The 20,728-nt window shown below is 47.4% G+C and overlaps 10 protein-coding genes across 10 annotated transcripts; 5 read left to right on the top strand and 5 right to left on the bottom strand.

The window, feature by feature from the left end:
• The first annotated feature begins 680 nt into the window (after positions 1 to 680).
• Positions 681 to 1,290, top strand: F4822DRAFT_1895 (uncharacterized protein). The gene is made up of 2 exons (XM_051453536.1): positions 681 to 849; positions 912 to 1,290. Exons 1-2 carry the CDS (start codon positions 778 to 780, stop codon positions 1,017 to 1,019), a joined length of 180 nt encoding a protein of 59 aa, XP_051318930.1. The 5' UTR covers positions 681 to 777; the 3' UTR covers positions 1,020 to 1,290.
• Positions 1,291 to 1,366: 76 nt separating this feature from the next.
• On the bottom strand, positions 1,367 to 2,045 carry F4822DRAFT_423619 (uncharacterized protein; the record flags this gene model as incomplete). The annotated part of the gene is made up of 2 exons (XM_051460007.1): positions 1,367 to 1,626; positions 1,754 to 2,045. The coding sequence occupies 2 exons, from the start codon at positions 2,043 to 2,045 to the stop codon at positions 1,367 to 1,369; spliced, it is 552 nt and encodes a 183-aa protein (XP_051318929.1).
• A 414-nt stretch (positions 2,046 to 2,459) lies between these two features.
• Positions 2,460 to 5,625, bottom strand: F4822DRAFT_383686 (uncharacterized protein). The gene is made up of 6 exons (XM_051456458.1): positions 4,849 to 5,625; positions 3,833 to 4,781; positions 3,671 to 3,773; positions 3,273 to 3,614; positions 3,077 to 3,218; positions 2,460 to 3,018 (listed from the first exon to the last, which is right to left on the bottom strand). The coding sequence occupies exons 1-6, from the start codon at positions 4,904 to 4,906 to the stop codon at positions 2,759 to 2,761; spliced, it is 1,854 nt and encodes a 617-aa protein (XP_051318928.1). The 5' UTR covers positions 4,907 to 5,625; the 3' UTR covers positions 2,460 to 2,758.
• A 234-nt stretch (positions 5,626 to 5,859) lies between these two features.
• F4822DRAFT_383679 (uncharacterized protein) lies at positions 5,860 to 7,815 on the top strand. The gene is made up of 2 exons (XM_051456457.1): positions 5,860 to 7,037; positions 7,108 to 7,815. Exons 1-2 carry the CDS (start codon positions 6,200 to 6,202, stop codon positions 7,506 to 7,508), a joined length of 1,239 nt encoding a protein of 412 aa, XP_051318927.1. The 5' UTR covers positions 5,860 to 6,199; the 3' UTR covers positions 7,509 to 7,815.
• A 339-nt stretch (positions 7,816 to 8,154) lies between these two features.
• On the top strand, positions 8,155 to 9,352 carry F4822DRAFT_1635 (uncharacterized protein). Its single transcript, XM_051453174.1, has 2 exons — positions 8,155 to 8,400; positions 8,454 to 9,352. Exons 1-2 carry the CDS (start codon positions 8,274 to 8,276, stop codon positions 9,191 to 9,193), a joined length of 867 nt encoding a protein of 288 aa, XP_051318926.1. The 5' UTR covers positions 8,155 to 8,273; the 3' UTR covers positions 9,194 to 9,352.
• A 505-nt stretch (positions 9,353 to 9,857) lies between these two features.
• Positions 9,858 to 11,347, top strand: F4822DRAFT_1690 (uncharacterized protein). The gene is made up of 4 exons (XM_051453261.1): positions 9,858 to 10,777; positions 10,855 to 10,928; positions 10,986 to 11,158; positions 11,219 to 11,347. The coding sequence occupies exons 1-4, from the start codon at positions 10,037 to 10,039 to the stop codon at positions 11,254 to 11,256; spliced, it is 1,026 nt and encodes a 341-aa protein (XP_051318925.1). The 5' UTR covers positions 9,858 to 10,036; the 3' UTR covers positions 11,257 to 11,347.
• Positions 11,348 to 12,245: 898 nt separating this feature from the next.
• On the top strand, positions 12,246 to 13,413 carry F4822DRAFT_1682 (uncharacterized protein). The gene is made up of 2 exons (XM_051453252.1): positions 12,246 to 12,653; positions 12,753 to 13,413. The coding sequence occupies exons 1-2, from the start codon at positions 12,390 to 12,392 to the stop codon at positions 13,311 to 13,313; spliced, it is 825 nt and encodes a 274-aa protein (XP_051318924.1). The 5' UTR covers positions 12,246 to 12,389; the 3' UTR covers positions 13,314 to 13,413.
• A 70-nt stretch (positions 13,414 to 13,483) lies between these two features.
• F4822DRAFT_383673 (Alpha/Beta hydrolase protein) lies at positions 13,484 to 15,823 on the bottom strand. The gene has a single exon (XM_051456456.1). It carries the CDS (start codon positions 15,559 to 15,561, stop codon positions 13,513 to 13,515), a length of 2,049 nt encoding a protein of 682 aa, XP_051318923.1. The 5' UTR covers positions 15,562 to 15,823; the 3' UTR covers positions 13,484 to 13,512.
• Positions 15,824 to 15,890: 67 nt separating this feature from the next.
• F4822DRAFT_383671 (uncharacterized protein) lies at positions 15,891 to 17,320 on the bottom strand. Its single transcript, XM_051456455.1, has one exon. The coding sequence runs from the start codon at positions 16,804 to 16,806 to the stop codon at positions 16,330 to 16,332; it is 477 nt and encodes a 158-aa protein (XP_051318922.1). The 5' UTR covers positions 16,807 to 17,320; the 3' UTR covers positions 15,891 to 16,329.
• Positions 17,321 to 17,586: 266 nt separating this feature from the next.
• Positions 17,587 to 20,609, bottom strand: F4822DRAFT_383670 (eukaryotic translation initiation factor 3 subunit 8 N-terminus-domain-containing protein). Its single transcript, XM_051456454.1, has 2 exons — positions 20,069 to 20,609; positions 17,587 to 20,013 (listed from the first exon to the last, which is right to left on the bottom strand). The coding sequence occupies exons 1-2, from the start codon at positions 20,421 to 20,423 to the stop codon at positions 17,774 to 17,776; spliced, it is 2,595 nt and encodes an 864-aa protein (XP_051318921.1). The 5' UTR covers positions 20,424 to 20,609; the 3' UTR covers positions 17,587 to 17,773.
• Between the last annotated feature and the right edge of the window lie 119 nt (positions 20,610 to 20,728).

The raw sequence follows: 20,728 nt of genomic DNA, 5'->3' as shown, positions 1-20,728 counted from the left end.
GTATCAAAATCTATCATGTCTCCACGACTGTCTAATATGATATAAATATCCCGTCAAGAGCCAGGCCGCATCACAATACAGTAGTCCACTGCACAAGAACATACCCAGTCTCTGGGGTTTCTCAAGCTCCGTAGCCACGTCTACAGCATGCAGATGGCTGACTCATTCAAATATAGGCACACCGGTTTTGCGGCACTTAGTCCGGATGCCATCGCCAGTGGTAATTTTTGATCACTCATTTCTCATATCTCGGTGGTACAGCATATGTGAGGAGTCGCAAGAGGCCAATATTATATCGACCAATAGCTTCGTAGGGATATAGGTGCCGGATCGCAATTCTAGACTCATTTTCTTATCTTGTTAGAAATAACCATGTCTACTTGCTACGCCGTCGATACATGGATGTTGAATCCGGCCACCGACCTTAGTTGGATCGATCTGATTTACCCCATGTTTCACCATAAAGAGAACTCCCGTCATGCGTTGCTCATTTCTAATCAAGAACCAATTGCCTCTTCGGATGAAGTCGAATAATGTAGATCCCTTCGATAGAAGGATTATCCTCCAATCCGCTGATATCATCGTGAGGGGTCAACCCCAGATCACATGGCGAACTCCTTTTATTATATAGAAGGGAACTGAGTCAAGTCTTCAAGGCGAGGGGTTGATATTTTAGTCTAGTTGGGTATCTATCCGTGTTGAGTTCAATGCCACACTTATTCGAACTTCACATCGCCACTCGCGTTAAGAATTCAGTATACCAATATCAACTTCAATATGTCGAAGGCATTCATCGCAGCTAAGGAGAAGTATCAGGCTGTGATTGATGACGCTGGAAGGGGGGACTTTGTGTGTAAGCATTTGGAGAAATGTCCTAGGTACAACTAACCTGTACACTGACTTCCGGTCAGGCCGGACCAACCGCATTGGCACCACTCGTCACCCTTCTAACGGCGATTGCCATGCTATCAATAAAGTCGACCACCCTCAACAACGTCGACGAAGCAGCACAACTATAAGGGAGAAGATGAGAGATCTGATGAATCGTCCAGCTTATTAAGTTGTGTAAGAAATTGGTTGCTACATCATGAGGGGTATCGTCAACTATCTGTACTAAATTGACAAATATGAATACATCCCACCATCAAATGTCCATAATGCATAGAGACATGTGCTATCGCTGTAGAATATGTGTTGAGTCCCCGATCGCGACCCGTACCTAGGTAACCATAGTTCATTATTGATGAGATCCGGTCCAATTATTAGGTGCCCCTATTATGGGGCAAACACAAGGACATCATAACAACGCATCAACGAGCGCGAGTGGTTCTTCTAAGTAGTCCTTCAAGTAAATCGACGAGTTATGCTATCGATTTATATGATGTGGCATCTGTGACGAAATAGCAGAGTCCAACTCGTGGTACTCCCGCAGGTATGTCGACCCTTCTAACTCCGAGATGGGGCTCACATCTGGATATCGTTGCTGGCTTAGTGGATGTGGACTGTCAGGTGATATCGCGTAGCCGCTAAGTTCGGATACAGTTGAAACCCTCCCATTATATATCGGCGATGGGCCCATAAAGTTTGATGAGGGAAGATTCTGGGCGCTAGTCGAGGTGTTCGAGTCTAGCCATGTTAATAAGATGTCAGATATCGCGAGACTTCTATATCTAGGCCGAAGAGACGATAGGAGAAGATCTAGGCAGATGAAGGGTCTGAACTAACCTTCCCGCGGTTGTTGTGGTGGATATACCATCTCCATCAAAGCATGGGTTTGAACTACAACAGCCCATGAAGGAGCTGTCATCACATGCATACCAGTCGTCTTCTGTTAGCGGTGCCTTGCAGTTCTGGGCTGGGACGGTGTCCGAGTAATCACTTCCGCCCCATTCTATCTGCCACAGATCAGCAAATTCGCAAGATCCCGATCCATCAGCGCATGGGTCGATATCACAACAGCCAAGGAATCGCGTTTTGGCATCTTCGCATACGTAGAAACTACCATTGGTGGTACACGAAATCTGGAAATCTTCCTCGGGACTCATCGTTCTGAACAAATAAGGATGCCTATAGGCGAAAAGGTAGAAGATCAGATCGTAGGTGACCACATATTGGATCTTTAAGGAGACGGCAGAAGGCAACTGACGAGAAATGAACCAGACATAGGCCGCTCGGCCATTTACGCCTCTATCTAGGTACAGGGCAAAAGTAAAAACATAGACATTTCCATCGATATTGCTTCGTCCTTGAAGAGAGTGTATTAAAGCATTTGGTTTTTAACGAAAATATACCTGCCTTTTATAGAGATTGTATGAAGATCATAATCTTTATACCTTTAAACATGAGTCAGTGGTTATATGTAACTACGGCGAGAGTGAATACGCTTGCTTTTGTAGGCGATGAATCAACCCAGTTAACATCTCACCCGGCACACTAGAAATGGCGACCAAGCTTGTGGCGCCGACCAGCTGCATAATATTGGGCGGCTTACAGCTTTCCGAAGCCAAAACCCAAGAGCAACAGCCCATATCATTGGTGCAGACTTTCCATGTCTAATTTCGAAACGATATGCCCCCCCTTCTTGGTTGATGTGATTCTGCAATACCCTCGAGAGAATCTGATTATTAGGTGTCTTTAAGGTCATGTCTGACTGGTGGGTTAACAAAACTGGATGCTAATTCTTTGCTGCTAATTCTGCCCACGATGCCAAATTACGATTACTAGTGTACATGATTAAATGCTTAGCTACTAAGGTATATTACTTCCCGTTCAACTTAGATCCCTCGGATCCCCATGTTATCTTGATAGGTTGGTGGTTCCCCGAGAACTTTTGCCCAGCAAACCATAGCTCGAACCGAAGCTCCGCCGAAGCTACAATAGCTCGTACTTCAAAAGTACACAGGTAAAACTTCCTGCCTTGGAGTAAATATCGTCTCGATTTACGCTTCAGAACCATATCGCTATGGCTTGCTCCTGTTAAGTCGCTCTTAACTACACAAAGCTGCTTTGCCCCCACTGCTGTATCGGATAAGTATACGTCTAATTTATTGTTATTAAAGAGGACTGGCCAGCTCACCTTGGTTCATACTACGTGGCAAAAGGTCACGATTAAGGTCGGAGACGACGATAACGGATTCCCACGTGCGATTCGGATCTTTTGGGTCTACTTTCTTGGTGTAGGTTGTGCTGATAGGGATATCCGTACTCACCGGATCGCCCTATGCGCCTGTCAGCATTTATTCAATATGTAAAGATCGCAATGTGTTTGGTACCTTTCTGATGAGCCAGTCGATTTGGCTCATGACGTACTGTTCTCCGTCAAATGAATCTGTCTTGATTTCTTCACCCATGTGAATTGCTGGGTTGTATTTCGTTTTGCAAACCACACCATAACTCGCTCGAGCTACCCTACTTACTATAACTGGAGCGCACCTGGAATCTAGCCTTTGTAATCGGTCTAGCAAGAGACCCTTCACGACAACTAATTGCGGATCCGGGGCTTGTAATACTTTGACTTGGTGCGCGTACGGGTGTAAGCTGGTCATCATTTCATGCTGAATACGATCGCGGACGTATTTAGAACTTCCAAGCCCACCAGACAGAATCATATAGCTCTAATCATTAGTACGTTAGTATATAGATATGTATAACTGAATCAACATCAACTTACAATTGGTCGGTTCACGCCGTTAGCTTGCATCCAGTTAAGTTGTTCGTGTATTTTCTTCATAATACTTTCGACGTGTGGATCAAAGAGGGATTGCATTTCTTCCCTATATTTCAACTTGTTAGGATCAGACATGTCTAACGCAGCCGTTGAGAATCACAGTACCATGAAATTACTATCCTACCGAGCTCAATCCGCGCATCGCTATGACTGAGATTGAAAGGAACGCCATCTAAGATCAACTTATAGCAATTGGACTGGTAGACTCGTTCGCCAAACTTGTGTTTCGTCGTTCGATACCTCTCGCTTTTAACGAGTCTCTCGGCACAATCAGGCGGGAGATGTGGTATCAGATCGGGAAACCGACTGAGGCGCTTGTTTACCATGGACACAAAAGCTTGATCGATTAGAGTAGAGCCAATCCCTATGCCGTCGACCTGATTCAGCTGAGCTAGTGATGGGAATGGATCGCGAGCTTCCACAACTTGCATTAATGCGAGGTCTGTGGTTCCTCCTCCTGCGTCGACAGATAGGAAAATATCTCCCGTTTGGAAAGCGACGGCGGAGTTCTTAATAGTTCCGACGGCTGCGGCCTCGGATTCGGTCAACTCGACTGTAGCAATGTGGCGCTGGCCTTCAACGCCAAACCCTGCATTTTTTATGCATTCTTTGAACGCATTGATAATTTCCTGGCTCTTCCATGTTGTTGGAACACTGAAGATGAACTCGACGGCCAATTCCTGCCAACCGACGTGACCAATGCCTGTATGTAACTCTACAGTCGATTTCACATGCGCGTAGACTTCGCGCATATAGTCAGAAATCAGTTTTTGTGCATCTCGAACGGATGCGGGTGCCCGATCGATGCCTTGTCGCCGTGCATCATTCAGTGTTTGCTCATCGAGGAAGATCTTGAAAAATTCATGCTTCTTCCTCTCCAGCGGCTCGTCATCCTCACACAAATACCCCCACGACGATAAGCCATCGCCTTCGTTGTAGATGAGACAAGTAGGAACTTTTTGTTCGTTCTTGGTTGAGCTGCCCGGCCAGTTATGGATAATCTGGATGGGGCTTTGTAAGACCTGGTTCCGTTGTGGTCGCGCCCAGGCGACACCTTTTGCGCCATAAGCATTGGAATTTGTGGATAGTGCGATAACAAGCCGTGACAATTGTTTACTTACCGGTATAAGTCGTCCCTAGATCAATAGCTACGAGTATATCGGGCCGTTCGCTCGCCATGATGATCTAGTTGGCGCAATTAAGTGCATGACTTACATAAGAATGGTTCAAAAAAAAGGTGGTCTGTGATTGCGGCGCGAAATTCTAGTCTGTTGATGCGAATAGAATACTTTTTGGCTGTTTTCGCGATATTCGCTTCGCAGATGAGGGATCGTCACGACTGTGAGCCTCATGGACTTATCATAGTAAGGGATACGCACGAAATTGCTGAAAGAAGAAACCCTCTAGCATTCTCTAAGGAATTCCGCAAGGGTTGGTCTAGGTGGATACAACTCTACCCCTTGGTGTAAGGCTGTGTACCTGGTTGGGTTTGATGAGTGCTGCGTATAGATACCATAATTATGTATGGCCTCGGTAGTTATTAACTGTCTTGGGATTCAAACATTAGGGTCTGTGGGAGGTAGGATCAATTGTTGGCTCTTACGAGTCAGATCATGCCCTGTGTTTCTGCCCCAGCCAGTTCTATTCTTATCCACTGGACCAGTTCAGGCAATGAGTGACCGCCGATTTCCGACATTGCAATATGAGTGGAACAAGTCCAAAGACAAACGACAAGCACAAGGATGCTGATTTGCCAGCCCGCCTAAAATGTGATTGATTTGTACAGCTTCTAGATAATGGTATTCTTGGAATGGTGGCGCATGGCGAACAACAAACTATCGCCAGAGGAGATCAATCTCATGGTAACAATGTGTACTACACTGAATGGCGCAAATATGGTATAGTTGCGGCCCCCAGGTACCAAAAAAGCACCCATGCTGCAAGTAGGCTACGGCTGACGGACCCCCTGACCATACTAGGTACCCCCTATCTTTGCTTTTATGGGCTATGTGGCTTCGGTACAAACATTCTCACCGGTTTTCTAACCCCGAAGGAGGTGTCACAGCAGATTTATAAAACTCCAAGCGAATAGAAAATGACGTATAGCGCAATATCTTGCGCATCGCAGTCCAGAACAAAGAAAAGCAAAAAGTATACAAAACTGCGTGTCTCAACGCTCTCGTTTTCTACCAATAGATAGAGGTTTAAGTACTTACCAAAGCACTTACCTAAGTAGGCATCTTAACAGATGAGATCCGCACCACTTACCGCGAAAATCTTACTTATTCGTACTTGATGGCGTATAGTAATCGGGGCTGAGCTGCAAAACCTGCGAAGGATTCCCCCTGGATACCAATTGGAGTAGACTACGACGATAGTAACGACACTTGCAAACAATCGAAACAGTAAATTTGTCTCTTTTCTACAATTCTGAATTCGAATTATGTACGGACTGCATTTACAATTGGCGTCATGACGACAGAAATTTCTTCGACTACGGTTTCTACCGTCTTCAAGCCGGGAACATCCTACGAAGCGGTCGATGTATGGATAAAGCCACCGGGACAGTCAACATTCATTTTTTCTACGGAGGATTGGAACACTTTCACTACTACAGCAACGTCATTTACTTCCAGTTCGACTTCGCAAACTACAACAAGCGCGTCTTCAAGTGCATCTTCAACTCAAGCAACGTCATTGCCCGTAAATAATGCGCAAGTGTCCCAGACTGGTTCGGGCCTTTCCTCTGGGGCTATCGCCGGGATTGCTATTGCATGCGCTTTTGCCGGGTTGATAATGGGCGTAGCTGCAGGTTTCCTCTTATTTCGGAAGCGGAGGCAGCAACCATCGGAGGCCCGGTATCACGTAGCATCCACCGAATACGACGGCCAGGAGAAGGCATTGCAAAGTGTGTTATCAACGGATAGATTGCATCTATATCAATTCCTTCTAGATACGTCGCCAGATGCTGAAATCAACACGGAGTTACAGTCTTTAAATCAGTTGCTTCAGCAGCATGTCGAAGACCATTACCATACCGAACCGGTTTCGCGCAGCATCACTACGCTATCGGCAGCGCTTATTAACCTCGGAATAGACGAGGATGCTAGGATCCCAGCTTCTAAACTCGCATCTTTAGCTCTGGATCCCGTGAGTCGGTATAGCGCCATACAGCATGTTATCGCGAAGGTCGCGTTTGGTAGTGTCGCTTTCGATGATGGGCCAACTACATTTTCCCTGCTACCACAACCGATTTCTTCATTCGCGTCAATGGTTCCCGCTACGGAAGCTCATACAGGGAACCCAGAAGGTGCGTGGTATTGCTTTTTTTTAATCTCTTACCCAACGTCACGAATACTAACGTAAAATAACCTCGACAGCCGTCGATATTGCTCTCACTCGATGGCGACAATTATCTGCTTTTCTACTCCATCCAAGTAGAAGTGATCGTACACCATTGGCGCCGTCAGAGAGCGTTAGCACTCATCGAGCACAACAACTGGCTCTGTCCTTGAATTCCTTTTTAGAGCCATTCGTGGCCGGAGATCGCCAAGATAGATACGAACAGGAAAACCACCTGCGAGAAGTGATAGTAGAGTGCGCTACTTTCGGTTATCTTATATTCTCGCAACCTTCAGAGTACCGGTTTCGCTTCGACAGCGGCGTGAGACCGGACCATATTGTTATTTTCCCCGGGTTGGATAGAATTAGTGATGAAGAAGGCCATAGATACCCCCCGCCGGCTCAACCAGTTGCTATACCAGTAGTCGAGCATATGTAACTATAAAAGTACCTAAATATGAATAATGATTTTATGAATGTTATAAACTAATAAACCTGGTGGGGGGAGTAGCTGTTCACAATGTCACCTACCCCGTTACATCTACGAACGAGGGGTCCGTTGCGAAAGGATTGATGCCTATCAAAATAACGCCGAAAGCTGTGAGACAGTATCACGTCTCACTAGGAAAATACTCACTATAACTTGGGCAATGCCAGAATCGCGATTAGAAGAAATGCGAATGGTTGTAGCGCCCACAGAGCCCCAATCATATTCTACGGTCCTACCAACATGGTCATTTCACCCATCCACTTGGCATTTCCCCAGTGCCACCTTGGGGCTATATTCATGGCCCCCGCCTAGTATTTCATAGTAAGGTGGTAGGTTCTATCAATCTAATATTCTGTAAACCATCCAACTTTGATATTATACCAGAAAACCCATCATTTGGTTGGTCAGCTTTGCCTGCGGATTTCCAAAACTATACTATATCCAATATAATATCGGATATCCAGTGGTACACCTGAAGCTGTTGTGTAAGGGTGGTTGATGTTTTCTGGTAGATTTGAGTGCAGCTCTTAGTTGTCTATTAAGATCTGCCACGCCCTCATCGAATATCACTAGAGCCCTCCTTAGACCCTTCTCTCAAGGGTCACTTCTCAACCGCACACTAGCCACACCTAGAGTTTTGGTTTCTATATGCATCGTATGATATTAGAAGAGTGAGAATAATAGCGAGGATCTAAAGTATCTCATGTTATAAAAATGAACTACTTCAAGCGGCGTCTCTCCCATAAGCCACGCACAGCAGCTGCGAGGAAGCCCGATAGCCGATTTGAAAATGTCGACCTCCTTAAATTGTTGATGGATAAAACTGAAAGGAAGATTTCAGGTTCGTAGAGTCGATAAGAAGCCAACAGATACTATGCATGGTTAACAGTATAGGTCGATTTTCTGTTTCACCTGAGCGACACCCAAGCCCAAGGAGTTCCTCAGATCGAAACCCATCGGAAGCCTATGGTTATTCTACAACTTCCTCTACTTCATCTATGGGAAGCGACCATGGGAATACCTTTGAATCGTCACTATCTACTCTCGCGACGGCAGCTTCGCTTCATCAAGCGCCTATGTGCCCGGGGATAACAGTTCCAGGAAATATGTCTCCGGGTTTTCCAAGGGGCTCCTTCGACAACACCCAAGATTCGAACTTTCATAAACCATATGTCGAACTAGTGGTCGAACGTAGGGCCGGATTAAAAGCTCTATTTCAGGAACCAGTTCGACTAAGGCCACATTCAACATCCCTTTCGGGCGACTCGGTTCGCTTAGATGCCTTTCCAAATTATCCCTACTCACCTAACTCCGCTCCCGAGAACTCCTTATCTACTCTACCGAGTGTAAGAAATAGCCGCCCTCAGAACTCCGAGTGTGGCAGACATGATCGGCCTGCTAGTACCGAATTCCAGGCTCCTCAAGCCAATACACCGAATGTACGAGCCCTTACGGTATCGGCTCAGGTCAAATTAGACGCCGAAACAGCGAGTAGGACTAGCAGCGAGACAGATAGAGATATGCAGGCCATGGACCCGCGAGCTCAGAAAGTTGCTTTATCTTTGATATTTATGTATCAAGCTCGAATGAGGGGTGAACCTGTGCGAAACGAGGCTGATAGCGAGGAGTGGTAGAAAATGACAAGAACCTTCCGATAGATATTTCTAATTCAATGTTTAATACTTCTTCGGGTAGCGGCGTTGTTAGGATTCAGTTAGTCAAAGAGTCAACGGGGGGAGTCGGTATTTGAAACTGTGATACCACAATACTAACGAGCTGAGAGATTACGCCAAAAGGAATATTTACCTAAACAAGATGCATTACTCTTGACATCATTTACTCACCAAAAAGGTATGAATACTACTCCAGATGATCGCGGGTGTCCGATGCTCGTACCCTACATGGTTACAAGCATGACATCAACGCAAATATACGTTAATCAAGCGGTTTACTAATAACTCCTAAATATCGCCGACAACACCTCAAGATCTGACCAATCCGATTGGATTAATATTCCAAATCTTTGAAATTCTGCTATTCGGCGGTTCATCCAAGTCCTAGGGATGAAAATATCATCTGCGCGTGGCGATTGGGGTTTTGGATGTGCCGAGACGGCCATGCATGACACCTCGAGCTACTTATAGAATATAGATAAACTCGACGTCGACGAGTTATGATTGGCAAGATAGAAATTTTGAAGAGCCTAGGATTCGAGGGGAGCCGAGGTTAAACGTGATTCGTGCATTCGACGTCCTATCCGCCGCCGCCTAAATCTGTTAATATAAGTAATTTGAGATTAAACGACCAAAAGATCAGCATCCGGCGGCATATATCTACCTAGGCGGGCGAGACGATAGTCATAGAACCATGTATTTAGGAGTCACGATCCCGGTTATCGCACATCTTAGCCAAGTCCTTGGAACCTTTGCACCAAAAGTCTTTGCTTCTCACTAACGATAGCAGACATCGGATTCAAGATGCAGTGGAATGCTCTCGCCCTTGCGCTATTCGCGCAGCATGGCGCTACCCAGATGCTGGAGATGTTGCGATTCAGTTGCTCGCAGCTCGTTATCGACCGTATAGACCCTCTGGTAACGCCCGGATCTATCCCGTCGCCGCATCTCCACCAGATCGTCGGAGGTAACTCATTTAACGCTTCTATGGACCCAGCGACACACGATCTCCCCGGGGAGTCCACATGTACTAGCTGTACTTTCTCAGAAGACTTCTCGAACTACTGGACTGCAGTTCTATACTTCCGAGCTCGTAACGGTACATACAGGCGTGTACCCCAATTCGTGAGCGAGGGTCTCCGAGCCGATGGTGGTATTACGGTGTACTATATCCCAGCGACCGACAAACAAACCAAGGTTACTGCCTTTAAGCCCGGCTTCCGTATGCTTGTCGGAGATGCCGCGCTACGTGAGCCAGGCTCGGCACCCAAGGTATGCCATCGTTGTATGCCAAAGTCGGGAGACAACAGCAACATCAACTGCGGAGCTCCGGACAGCAAGAACCTACCCACCAAGTTCTGCGAGGGCGGTATTCGCAGTGTCATTACCTTCCCTACTTGCTGGGATGGAAAGAACACGGATAGCCCGGACCATAAGAGCCATGTTGCGTACCCCTCTTCAGACTCTGGAGTTGGTGCATCTGGTACTTGCCCATCAACCCACCCTGTCAAGATCCCTCAAGTCATGTATGAGGTTATGTGGCAGGTAAGCAATATTATTTTTTTGACTTGCCTTCACGAGTTGCCAAGTAAAGTCGTATGCTGACTTGATATATGTAATAGACCCAGCTTTTCAACGACAAGAACCTATGGCCCGAGGATGGCTCTCAGCCGTTCGTCTGGAGTACCGGCGACAAGTGAGTTTCCCTCTTTCAAGGGGCCCGCAGTTGGGATGGAATACTAATTATATATAGGAACGGATATTCGCAGCACGGCGACTACGTCTTCGGATGGAAGGGTGATGCTCTCCAAAAGGCGATGGACGCCCGCTGCAACGGTGCCGTCTGCAACGCACTAAAGACCCAGTCCTCTGAGACCGCGATGAAGTGTACTAAGGACAGGATTGTCAAAGAGGATATCGATGGATGTAAGTTGTATCTCTCAAGTCGTTCTCGTGGGCCTAGCTTGACTAATCGTAATATCGCAGGGGTAACCGAAATTCCGGGCCAGTCTACCGTTAATTAGATCGATATCCATAAGAATTGGGCCTCGGGGGTAGCAACAAGAGTATTAGAATGAAAGGCTTATCATAAACATACCTAATTATATACCGAATCCATATGTAAACGGTAGCTTGGGATTTCAGCCTTTTATATGCCTATTATTACCGTAGCCCATATCCATTCGTTAGGGCTGAGGAGATGTAGGTTTGTCTAGAACGTAGAATGAGAAAGCCAGGTAACGGAAAATATAGTAAAAGTGTGGATCAGTAACGTAGGGTAGGGCCTAGGTAAGGGAAGTATTAATCTCGTACCGGGTGGTTAGGGATACGACGGTACAAGCCGAGACATTATTTTAGGATAGTACCCTCGATGGTGGGGGCATATTTGGAAGAAGTTGAGCTGCTCTTCGTCCACCAACCTGTATGAGGGTCATTTAGGATGGTCGGTGATGTTGCAAATTTGTAAATGTGATAAGCCCTTTATTCAGCATTTTGCTCATGGTGTAGCTGGGTTCACTGAGTTCAGTGCATAGAGGGACATCGATGGGCTGAGATCCCTGCGTGAGTGGTTACACTACTTCCCCACCGGTTACTGAGCCGTGTGTAGATGTTGTATGAAGTCACCACCTAAATACCTAGATAGGGAACGGTGTTACAGGTGAGCGGTATTCGTCACTGCCCAATATGGGGAGCGCAGCATGCCATGAAGATAAAAGTCCTTGGATAAGTGGCGTGTTTGGTGTCTCGAATTGTCTGTCCAGAGTGACGTACGGGTGGTGTCCGAAGTCCGCCGATTTCTCCGAGCCGAGACTAGAGTCCTGTTCTACCTGGCACCGAATAACATCTCTTCCGCGTTACAGAATGTAATACTTTTATCAAGGGATATCATAATATGTCCCATTCATAGATCGGCAAACCTCGGTACCTAGACACGTTAATGCGTGTCAGTTTTGGATTTTATGCCAGGAGCATTTTGTATATAGAGGCGTACATCTTTCGGACATAACCAATCTTTATTTCGTATGTTGAACAACCTTAGGTACCAACGGACTCTATATTCTATCAGTACTATATACGAGACCGTTGAGTACGACGGGCTCTTTTGCTAGGTATTACCGCTAAGACTGACGGCGATCTCCACGGTGAACCTCCAACGATGGATCTCAACAGCCTCAACCACAATCTTAACGGGCTCGTCGCATCAGCGCTCGACGTATTCCGACGAAACCGAACGGTCATCACAGCTACTGCCGCCGTCGTTGCAGCTGGCAGCACTATTTCGATTTTCTCGCGCATAATATCCGACTACCGCGCCTGGCACGCCCTCGGACCTAATGGCGTACCCTTGAATCCCTTCGGCTATGTCGCACAATCTATCGCCGGTCTCGTTGCTCGTCGGGATGTGCGCGACCCCAAGCCTGTAAGCAACATCAAGTTTTCCTCCTATTCTCTGGTTGTATTTTCTGGGTTAGGAATGCAGCAGTAACGTACGAACCACTAACAACCGCTCTTAATATAGTACGATGATGCCAAACTCTCGGAGACCATGTACGGACCCATAACCCGACGTTCATTCTTCCCCGGCGGTCGTTCGCTGCCACGCCGACGGGATCCTCGTCCCGACATCGCTCCCTACGCCGCGCCGCACCGACAATCATCCCAAAAAGGTACATCCGCTATGCGCGCGAGACAAGAATCTTTCTTCTACGCGCTAGTCTCCGCCAACCCTTCCTTATTCCAGATCAAGCCATCCAATCTCGAAGGACCGCTCTTCAAAGGCCTCTGGCTACAGGATGGGCTCCCGGTGCGCCGCGAACTTCGTGGAACGAATGGCGAATTCGCGCATGTCCATGGTGAGGGTAGCACTCATTTGGTGTTTAGCCTAGCCGACTCAGCCGCGGCTATCGAGAATGGTTGGGCTGAGAGGCATCCCATGAGTGGTGTTGGAAGAATAATGACGTGGGGATACGTGATGGTCTATGCGCCGCGGGATGAAGAGGATTTCAAGGTATGGAGGCAATTCATTATCACGAGCGCGAAGTATGCCCTCGGTGGCGAGGCGGAAGTCGTGATGCCGTAGGAATAGTAAATGAGGAAACTAGAAGCTAGAATACCGTGATAGTTAGATATGTCGATGATGTTATGGGGCAAGAACTGAGAAAATCTCCCCTCCAGAAGGTATATCAGCTCACGTACATAGATAAACTTGAGATCTGAATATATAATATATAGTTTTTTTTTATTGTGATATACGCATTGTTTAAATCTTGACATTTAAATCACCTAGTTGGAAGTAGCCTAGGATTCCATAATGCTAACTCTTCAATATGTTCTCGCCAAGCTTGGATTGGGTCTGTTGCTGCGATAGACTGGGCAGTAGCACCCGTTGTATTGACACCATAGAGGTAAGGCTTTTCGTCGGCATAGCAAGGCGTCTCTTGTTCGTCGGGTAGAGTGCCATTCAGTATGAACGTCTTCGCAATAGAATCTGTGCAACTAGATTTATCTCTGGATGAATGACCGTAACCGTGATGTACAACTAATCTAGCATTCTTTCCCATCTCATTTAAGAGTCTTCTCCCATTTCGTAAAGGCGTCGCTGGGTCGTATGTCTCTGCTATTAATAAGACCGGGTTCTTAAGCGTGTGGTTCAGATCCCCTCGGTAGACTTCAGCAGGTTGTGGCCAATACGTAGGAAAATGTCGGCATGGGAAAACGTTGAAGAAACGTGAATTGCCTGAGATCCAAGCTTGGGTCGACATGTTGGCCCATAATGAATTCCACCAAACGAGACCTTCTGGTGGCAAAGGAGCATCGTATGAGTCGGCGCATATGACTAGAGCCCCAAGTTCGTCGGTTGAAGGCTTAGGCGAGGGTGGAGATGGCAGCGTAGGATCATACTCCCATCCTGCTCGTTCGAGCATGGCCGTTGCCAGAGTTGAGTTGCTAGCTTCTAGCTCGTACAGCATTTGAGCAAGGCTGGGCCAAGACTTGGCGTTGTATAATGCACTATAGATGGCGGATACCAGGGAGGAGTATGTAATGAGAGATGGACCGCTAGAATCGAGGTAACCCGGGACGGGCCGCTGGCTGATCGACACTACTAATTTCTTCATTCGAATTTCCAACTCCTGTAGGGACACTGGCTCGGAGCCCCTCGGTCGTGACAAGGCGCAGTATTCCGGGCCAGCATTAAGACACTCGCCTAGAAAACCGTCACGCCATGCATCGGTCGCATTATCCAGTGCAGTCCATCCAAAACCCCCAAGAAGACGGTGATCTCGGACGTATTCAGTCCCATCAAGAATTACGCGGCCCACGCTATCCGGAAACATATTAGCCCAGGTTTGGCCAATACCAGTACCATAGGACACAAGGTAGCCCGTTAACTCGTCTTCGCCAAGGTTCTTACGAATCTCCTCCATATCGCGCGCGACAAAAGCTGTACCAATAAACCGTGGGAGATCGCCATGTCTTTCTAAGCACGCGCGGAATGTAGCATTATTCATAGCGTCCGCAAGCTCTAGTTGGGTTTCGGGTGACCCAGACACCTCTCGATATTGCCCTGTAAGCATAGACCAGCGATCTCGGTCGGCGTTGTAGGGGAAGCAAGCTACAGAGGGCGACGTGATGTTGACACCACGAGGATCCCACCCCAAGACGTCGAATTTCCCATCGCTGAGGCGCTTCGTGACGTCCTCTGCTGCTCTCCAAGCGTATGATGTTCCACTTCCACCCGGCCCACCAGGCTCAATGACAATGGTGCGTTCGCTTTTGCTCCCCGCGGATTTCGTGCGAGGAAGACCCGCCCCATCGAGTTGGGCTAGGCCTGAGACTTGGTATTTCGTTACGGCGAGTCGAACGATACGGGTGTCGGATTCATTGGTATGGTCTAAGGGAACATCGAGGTATCCGCATAGATAGATTCCACGTCCAGCATATGGATCTTCGTGGTGCCCATTTTGTTCAGTTGTCGCATTTCCCCAGCTCCAATGATCGGGATTCGGGTCAAATAGATGAGCCCAGCTTTGGTCGGGATTAGAATCGTCGAGTGCGGGTGGGATAGTCGCATTGGTACAAGGAATGAAGTGGAATGGATCATCGGGGAGTGGGAATTGGCCGTAGGGTGATCTAGAGCAGTGTTGTACTGCGCCGCTGGTTAAGGCGTTATAGTATTGTTGATGGAACCCTTCGTATGAAAATTTCGGAGGTTGAATAGATGATATAGCACCAATTACAATTAGACATACAATAGCCAGCGCTATGGGCCAAGGTTCTCTGGATTCCGACTCTGGCGAGCGATCAGTAGGAGACGACGATTTCTCCATGATGATAAATCGTAAATACAACAGCTACAAGATATAGATATCGTATTTTTGAGCGCAAGTAGCGCGGTGAATCAGGATAATTACCAACTCATGAGATATGGAAGTGATATGACGACAATTAAATGTGTTATATACTATGTAGTGATAATGTAATGGAGGAAGAGGTGGAAGATGAGGATGAAAGGATGAAGGTGTATGTAGCTCTTAGAGCAGCGATTTAGGTAGATAGCTCTAAGCTAGAGCTTCAGCGACTTCCTCGGTATAATTTAGTGGGACGAGTACCTATCCAGACACACCCCCAGGGCTATCTAAATACCTTCACTCCTTCCCTCAGATCTCTACACAGGCGCAGAAGTTTCGTATTTAAAGTAATAAAAGGTTTGCCGGACTTAAATATAGTTTATTTATTCCCAGAACCAAACCAGCTTAAGTTTTTCGGGCACGATTTATAAGAGTATGATAGTTGGCTGGTTATATGACAAATTTACGGCTAAAATGGCGATATCCCGTGTCTCACCCAGGCATTCATTTTAATTCTCGTTCACAACCCATTTATCATTCTAATTCATCTTCTCTATTGTATGTCAATCATAAAATATCTTAATTTCATACCTTCAAGCTCCCAGCAACTATCCAACAAGTCTTATAATTTCGGTTTGGTATCATATGTCCAAATCTCTTCGACTTGCCCTAATACGCCGTGATATGTCCACCCACATATCATGATGAACCAGTCTACTAACCCACCTCCTAACATCCTCACACAATCTACATAGGTATCCTCCGAATCTCCTCAACAGTCCAATACTTCCTCATATTCTCCGCGCCAAGCGTCTGCACCTCCTGATCAAGATGTTTCCACAACACCGCGCCCCAACTCTCCATCTGCGCCTTCAGCGTCGGCATATCCAACTCACGATCCCCATCCCGACACGCGCGTAGGTACGTCTCCATCCCTTCCATACCAACATGTATATCCTTATGCTGCCTTAGCAACTCCGCCGCCTTAGCACCCTTCCCGTCGCTGCGAAACTCCGGCATGCGCTTCGCTAGGATGGGGAAGATGTATGTTTCCTCGATGCTGTGGTGTATTTCGAGTTGCGCTACGAATGCGAGACCGTCGCTTATTACGCCCCGCCCGCCCCGCGATAATCCCTTGCCTTTGCTACTACCCCCGCCGCTGCTGGTGGCTGCGGCCCAGAGCGCGTTCCAGGCTGTACGGAAATGTTCGTGGAATACGTCCATGTGCTCTGCTAGTCAATTGTATGCGCGGAACTCAGCGCCTTTGAGGGGAGGCAGTTTCTTCTCTTCGGGAGCCTTGGTTGTTTCCTCTAGGGCGCTCGTAGATGCGACAGAGCTGCTGGACTCGCAGGGCGGGGTTGCGGGGGAAGTCGACATGTTGGCGCCGCTCAAATGGATGCTACGTACAAAACTCGCTCGGAAATGTGTTCGAACTGTAGGGATTGTTGGATTATGATCGCGGTAGGTTATCAACGTCAGGGTGGGGGGCAATCGCAAATAATTAGAAGCGACAACGGTTGGTAGAGGCAGACAATTTGCGACGAGGCCAATTCTAGCACCTAAAGTGGTAGGTATTCGTCGCGGGATCATGGACAATCTAAAGGAATTATATTCCTACTCGTCATCGTATATAAGAAGGCATTGTCTTCGGGTTATTTTTTATATAACCCATACTTCCTATACTAAAACTACAACTGTAATAGCGATCCATGATTCAATAAGTCAGCGATTAGCAAGCAGAATAATTCTACCACTAATACGAGCCCATCGCTTTTACTTTCTGGTACTTATTTTGTGTCAGCCCCTTCATTCTTATTATGATTGGTTGATTAAATCCACATTAGCGTTTTAAGTACCGAATTATCCTTATCGATACGTATAGCTATGCGTCCGTCGTGACGGAATTGGCGTCAGCGTAGTAATATAATGGCCTTTATTAAATGCACAAGAATCATGATCATAAGATAAATTTAATGGAATGAACTAGGCAAGTTGCCAAATCACTCATAAAAATAAAAGTCAATTCTCTAGCCTTTAGCTAATGTGATCGGTACACATGAACCCCGTCGTCGGCAACATTACTAGTCCCATGCCGCCGACGTGTTTTCGTTAAAAGTCAAACCCAGCCGTATGCAGTAGATACAAATGGAAAAAGGAAGGAGGAAGCACTTCGTATTGAAGGGCAGTCAATTTAACTTCGGACCGCGCCACTCAATACACCACCAGTGAATTGTGTGCCACCAGCTTGTCTTGGGCCAGTTCCTCCTGTCCTTGCACCACCGCGGCCACCCCCTCGTCCGCCACCTCGGCCACCTCGTTGGTTTTGTCCACCTCTCCTGTCGAAGGCATTGGCTGTACCTTGCGTACGTTGTTCGAGAGTACGTTCGTTCGTCTCGATGAGTTGCGCCGCCTTGTCCGATAACGTGAGAGCTAAGCTCTGGAGACGAGACAACTCTACACCCTTTCGGAAGATGACAGTTGACGTGACTTGGTCGAGGGCGGCTGATAGCTCCTCATGGCTGATCATCTTGCTGACTATAGCAGCGACCTTGCGGTCCTCAAGCTCGAACATGGAAGAAAGTGTAGAGATGGCGAGGGTATCGTAGAAGGGGGCGTAGGTGAATAGGTAGGTTCGGAGGCCTTCCTCTTGAACCTGCTTCGAAAGCATAGCCTTAATTTCGTCTGTGTTTGGCATCAGGTCCCAGATCTTGATGCTGTGAATGAAGTTGGTTGCCTTCTTCCACTCTCCAGCAGCTAGAGCGCGAGATGCTTGCATCACGTGGTCACGCGTGTTCTCCGGAGGTCCAGTGAAGATTTGTCTCTCGTGGTACTCCAACATGCGTCGGTACGTCTTGCTGATAACTCGCTTCTTGATGTCTGGCGATGAACCGGTTTGGGCGAGCAGGGGAATCTCGAGTAACATGCTGCAAGTTAAGTAGACGCATTCGAGAAGCTCTAGGTTGATGTGCATGTGGAATGGTAATTGTCTTTGCTTCTCTAGTCTCTCTTGCTCGGGAGAAACCTGAGCATATCGCTGGATCATAACACCCTGAGCTAACAGCTCCTTCTGTCGTCCACTACCGCAAATCTCCTGTAATGTGTTCTGCGCCTCGTAAACCAAGCCCTTTCGGAAAGCACAAAGTCCAACTTGGACTAGGGTTCGGTTGTAAAGGATCTGTGTCTGTACGTCGAAACTGCCGATTGTTTCCTGCAAATGCGACATAAGCATCATGTCTCGAGCCTTGTAATACTCGTCGTGTAGAGCAAGGAAATAGATCTGGCACAGCATAGCTCGGGCTCTAATGATGCCCTCGCTGTTGACGAACAGATAGTTGCAGAGGACGTTGAGGAGGTTAGTAGCGTCTGTGATGCTTCCCCTGGGAGTGATGCCGGATTCGACGTCTGAAGGTACCGGCTTCCAGGCGTTCTCCTCGAGAATCTTGACAACCTGCGCAGGCTTGAAGTAGACATGCTCTAATCTTCGCATTACGATACGGTTCAGACTGTCTTGAGGAGTCTGGAGTGATGTGTCCTTGGAAAGGTTCTCGTAGTAGAGAAGACCACGGAAGATGACATTGTATAGCGAACCCTCATCAGTGAGTCGTTCGATGTACTCCGATGTGTGGGGGTCGATGCTTTGTAGCGATCGTGTGAGCTCGTCGTCAAGCCGCTCAACATATGACACGATGCTTCCCGGAATCTTGATGTACTTCTCACCCGGTTGTAAAGTGGGGGGCTTCTCGTCATCGTCCCATTCCTCGGCGTTCTCGATAACGATATACTCTCGGTTCGACTCGAGGACTTCGAATAGTGTCGATATCTCCTTTTCGGCTGCCTTCCAGTGCTCTAGGGGCATGGATGCTGAACCACCGGACCCAAGGTCGAATCTTGCAGAAACGATGGTTAGAAGAACCTTGATTCGTTGGTATGGAGTAGCTGCAACTTCGTAAAGCTTCTCCATGATCTTAATCTGCTCAATACGATCCGTGTTCTTCTTTCCACGAGACTCTAGGATTCCTCGCAAGTGCTTGAATATGCTCTCAGGAGTGAATAGGAGTGTTCTTCCACCCTTGCCGACAGTTGCGAAGCCTTCTTGGTCATCATCGACTTGATCAACAAAATCCTCAGCCTTGATCTTCTTAGGCTTCGGGGCGGGGGCTTCTTCCTCCTCATCAGAGGCTAGGAAGTCAAGGGGGTCCTCTCTGTACGAATCGACTTGTGATTGGTAGTCTTGCTTCAACTTCTTGATCTTTTGCTTAACGGCGTTGAGGCCACGAGCGCTTGTAGCGTTCATCTTCTTTGGGGTGACCTTTTGCTTCGAGATGGTCTCGTTCATCGCATCCTCTAACTCGACGAGAGCCTTAATGTAAAGCTTAGGTGTTCGGCCTCGCTCGGAAATCTTGGCGGCTTGTCTGTTGAGCTTGTCGAATTCTGTATTACCACAATCAGCATCGTTCAATGAATTTCTGCCATCAATTCGACTTACCAACGGAAATGGCACCCCAGTCGCTGATCTTCTGGCGCTTCTCGATCGTGTCGATTATAGATTCAAGCTCGGCTATTTGCTTGTCCTTGGCACTCTTTAAGGTCTTGGGGGCGTCATCGTCGCTTTCTTCGCTCTCGGAGTCATCGCCACGCAAGAAACGAGCCGCACCGGATTTTTTACCACCCTCTTCATCACTGCTGGATTCTTCTTCGGATTCTTCATCCTCATCCTCATCATCTTCTTCAGACTCATCCTCCTGCTCCTCTTCTTCCTCTTCCTCCTCGGAGTAGAGCTCCTCCTCTTCGGAGCTGCTCTCGGACGAACTATCGTCGCCGCTACGGAAGAATCGAGACATTTTATCGGTCGTTCTCAATTTATGTAGGTATGATTATAAAATCAAAGGCTACAATTGAGGATGGATATTTAGTCGGCGGCGCGATGAAGTGGGAGGAGTTGCGCGCAATTGTGGATGTGGGAAAAAAAGGTTGAAATTGGGACTGGAGGGGCAAAAAATTCGGGTGCACACATTTTTTGGAAAATGGATGAATTTTTGGTGGAATGTGGGGTCCGAGGGGTGAACCGACTCGCAGCTGGCAGGTGTGCCCAAGTGACTCACCTATCAGAGCTTATCTTCGCAGTTGTTTTAATGTGGTCCGTGCT

This window comes from Hypoxylon trugodes (genome assembly GCF_022578975.1).
Source record: "Hypoxylon trugodes strain CBS 135444 unplaced genomic scaffold F4822scaffold_1, whole genome shotgun sequence".
Classification (NCBI taxonomy): Eukaryota; Fungi; Ascomycota; class Sordariomycetes; order Xylariales; family Hypoxylaceae; genus Hypoxylon; species Hypoxylon trugodes.
This window is presented reverse-complemented; position numbering and strand designations above follow the sequence as displayed.

Coding starts and splice junctions, on each gene's coding strand:
- F4822DRAFT_1690 (XM_051453261.1), top strand. CDS start 10,037: ATGCAGTGGAATGCTCTCGCCCTTGCGCTATTCGCGCAGCATGGCGCT. Junction 10,929..10,985: donor GTCTGGAGTACCGGCGACAA/GTGAGTTTCCCT, acceptor AATTATATATAG/GAACGGATATTCGCAGCACG. Junction 11,159..11,218: donor CAAAGAGGATATCGATGGAT/GTAAGTTGTATC, acceptor GTAATATCGCAG/GGGTAACCGAAATTCCGGGC.
- F4822DRAFT_383670 (XM_051456454.1), bottom strand. CDS start 20,423: ATGTCTCGATTCTTCCGTAGCGGCGACGATAGTTCGTCCGAGAGCAGC. Junction 20,014..20,068: donor CTGGGGTGCCATTTCCGTTG/GTAAGTCGAATT, acceptor GTGGTAATACAG/AATTCGACAAGCTCAACAGA.
- F4822DRAFT_383673 (XM_051456456.1), bottom strand. CDS start 15,561: ATGGAGAAATCGTCGTCTCCTACTGATCGCTCGCCAGAGTCGGAATCC.
- F4822DRAFT_383671 (XM_051456455.1), bottom strand. CDS start 16,806: ATGGACGTATTCCACGAACATTTCCGTACAGCCTGGAACGCGCTCTGG.
- F4822DRAFT_1635 (XM_051453174.1), top strand. CDS start 8,274: ATGAACTACTTCAAGCGGCGTCTCTCCCATAAGCCACGCACAGCAGCT. Junction 8,401..8,453: donor AACTGAAAGGAAGATTTCAG/GTTCGTAGAGTC, acceptor TTAACAGTATAG/GTCGATTTTCTGTTTCACCT.
- F4822DRAFT_383679 (XM_051456457.1), top strand. CDS start 6,200: ATGACGACAGAAATTTCTTCGACTACGGTTTCTACCGTCTTCAAGCCG. Junction 7,038..7,107: donor TCATACAGGGAACCCAGAAG/GTGCGTGGTATT, acceptor TAACCTCGACAG/CCGTCGATATTGCTCTCACT.
- F4822DRAFT_383686 (XM_051456458.1), bottom strand. CDS start 4,906: ATGGCGAGCGAACGGCCCGATATACTCGTAGCTATTGATCTAGGGACG. Junction 3,615..3,670: donor ACGGCGTGAACCGACCAATT/GTAAGTTGATGT, acceptor ACTAATGATTAG/AGCTATATGATTCTGTCTGG. Junction 3,219..3,272: donor TCGACTGGCTCATCAGAAAG/GTACCAAACACA, acceptor ACAGGCGCATAG/GGCGATCCGGTGAGTACGGA.
- F4822DRAFT_1895 (XM_051453536.1), top strand. CDS start 778: ATGTCGAAGGCATTCATCGCAGCTAAGGAGAAGTATCAGGCTGTGATT. Junction 850..911: donor ACGCTGGAAGGGGGGACTTT/GTGTGTAAGCAT, acceptor ACTTCCGGTCAG/GCCGGACCAACCGCATTGGC.
- F4822DRAFT_1682 (XM_051453252.1), top strand. CDS start 12,390: ATGGATCTCAACAGCCTCAACCACAATCTTAACGGGCTCGTCGCATCA. Junction 12,654..12,752: donor ATGTGCGCGACCCCAAGCCT/GTAAGCAACATC, acceptor CTCTTAATATAG/TACGATGATGCCAAACTCTC.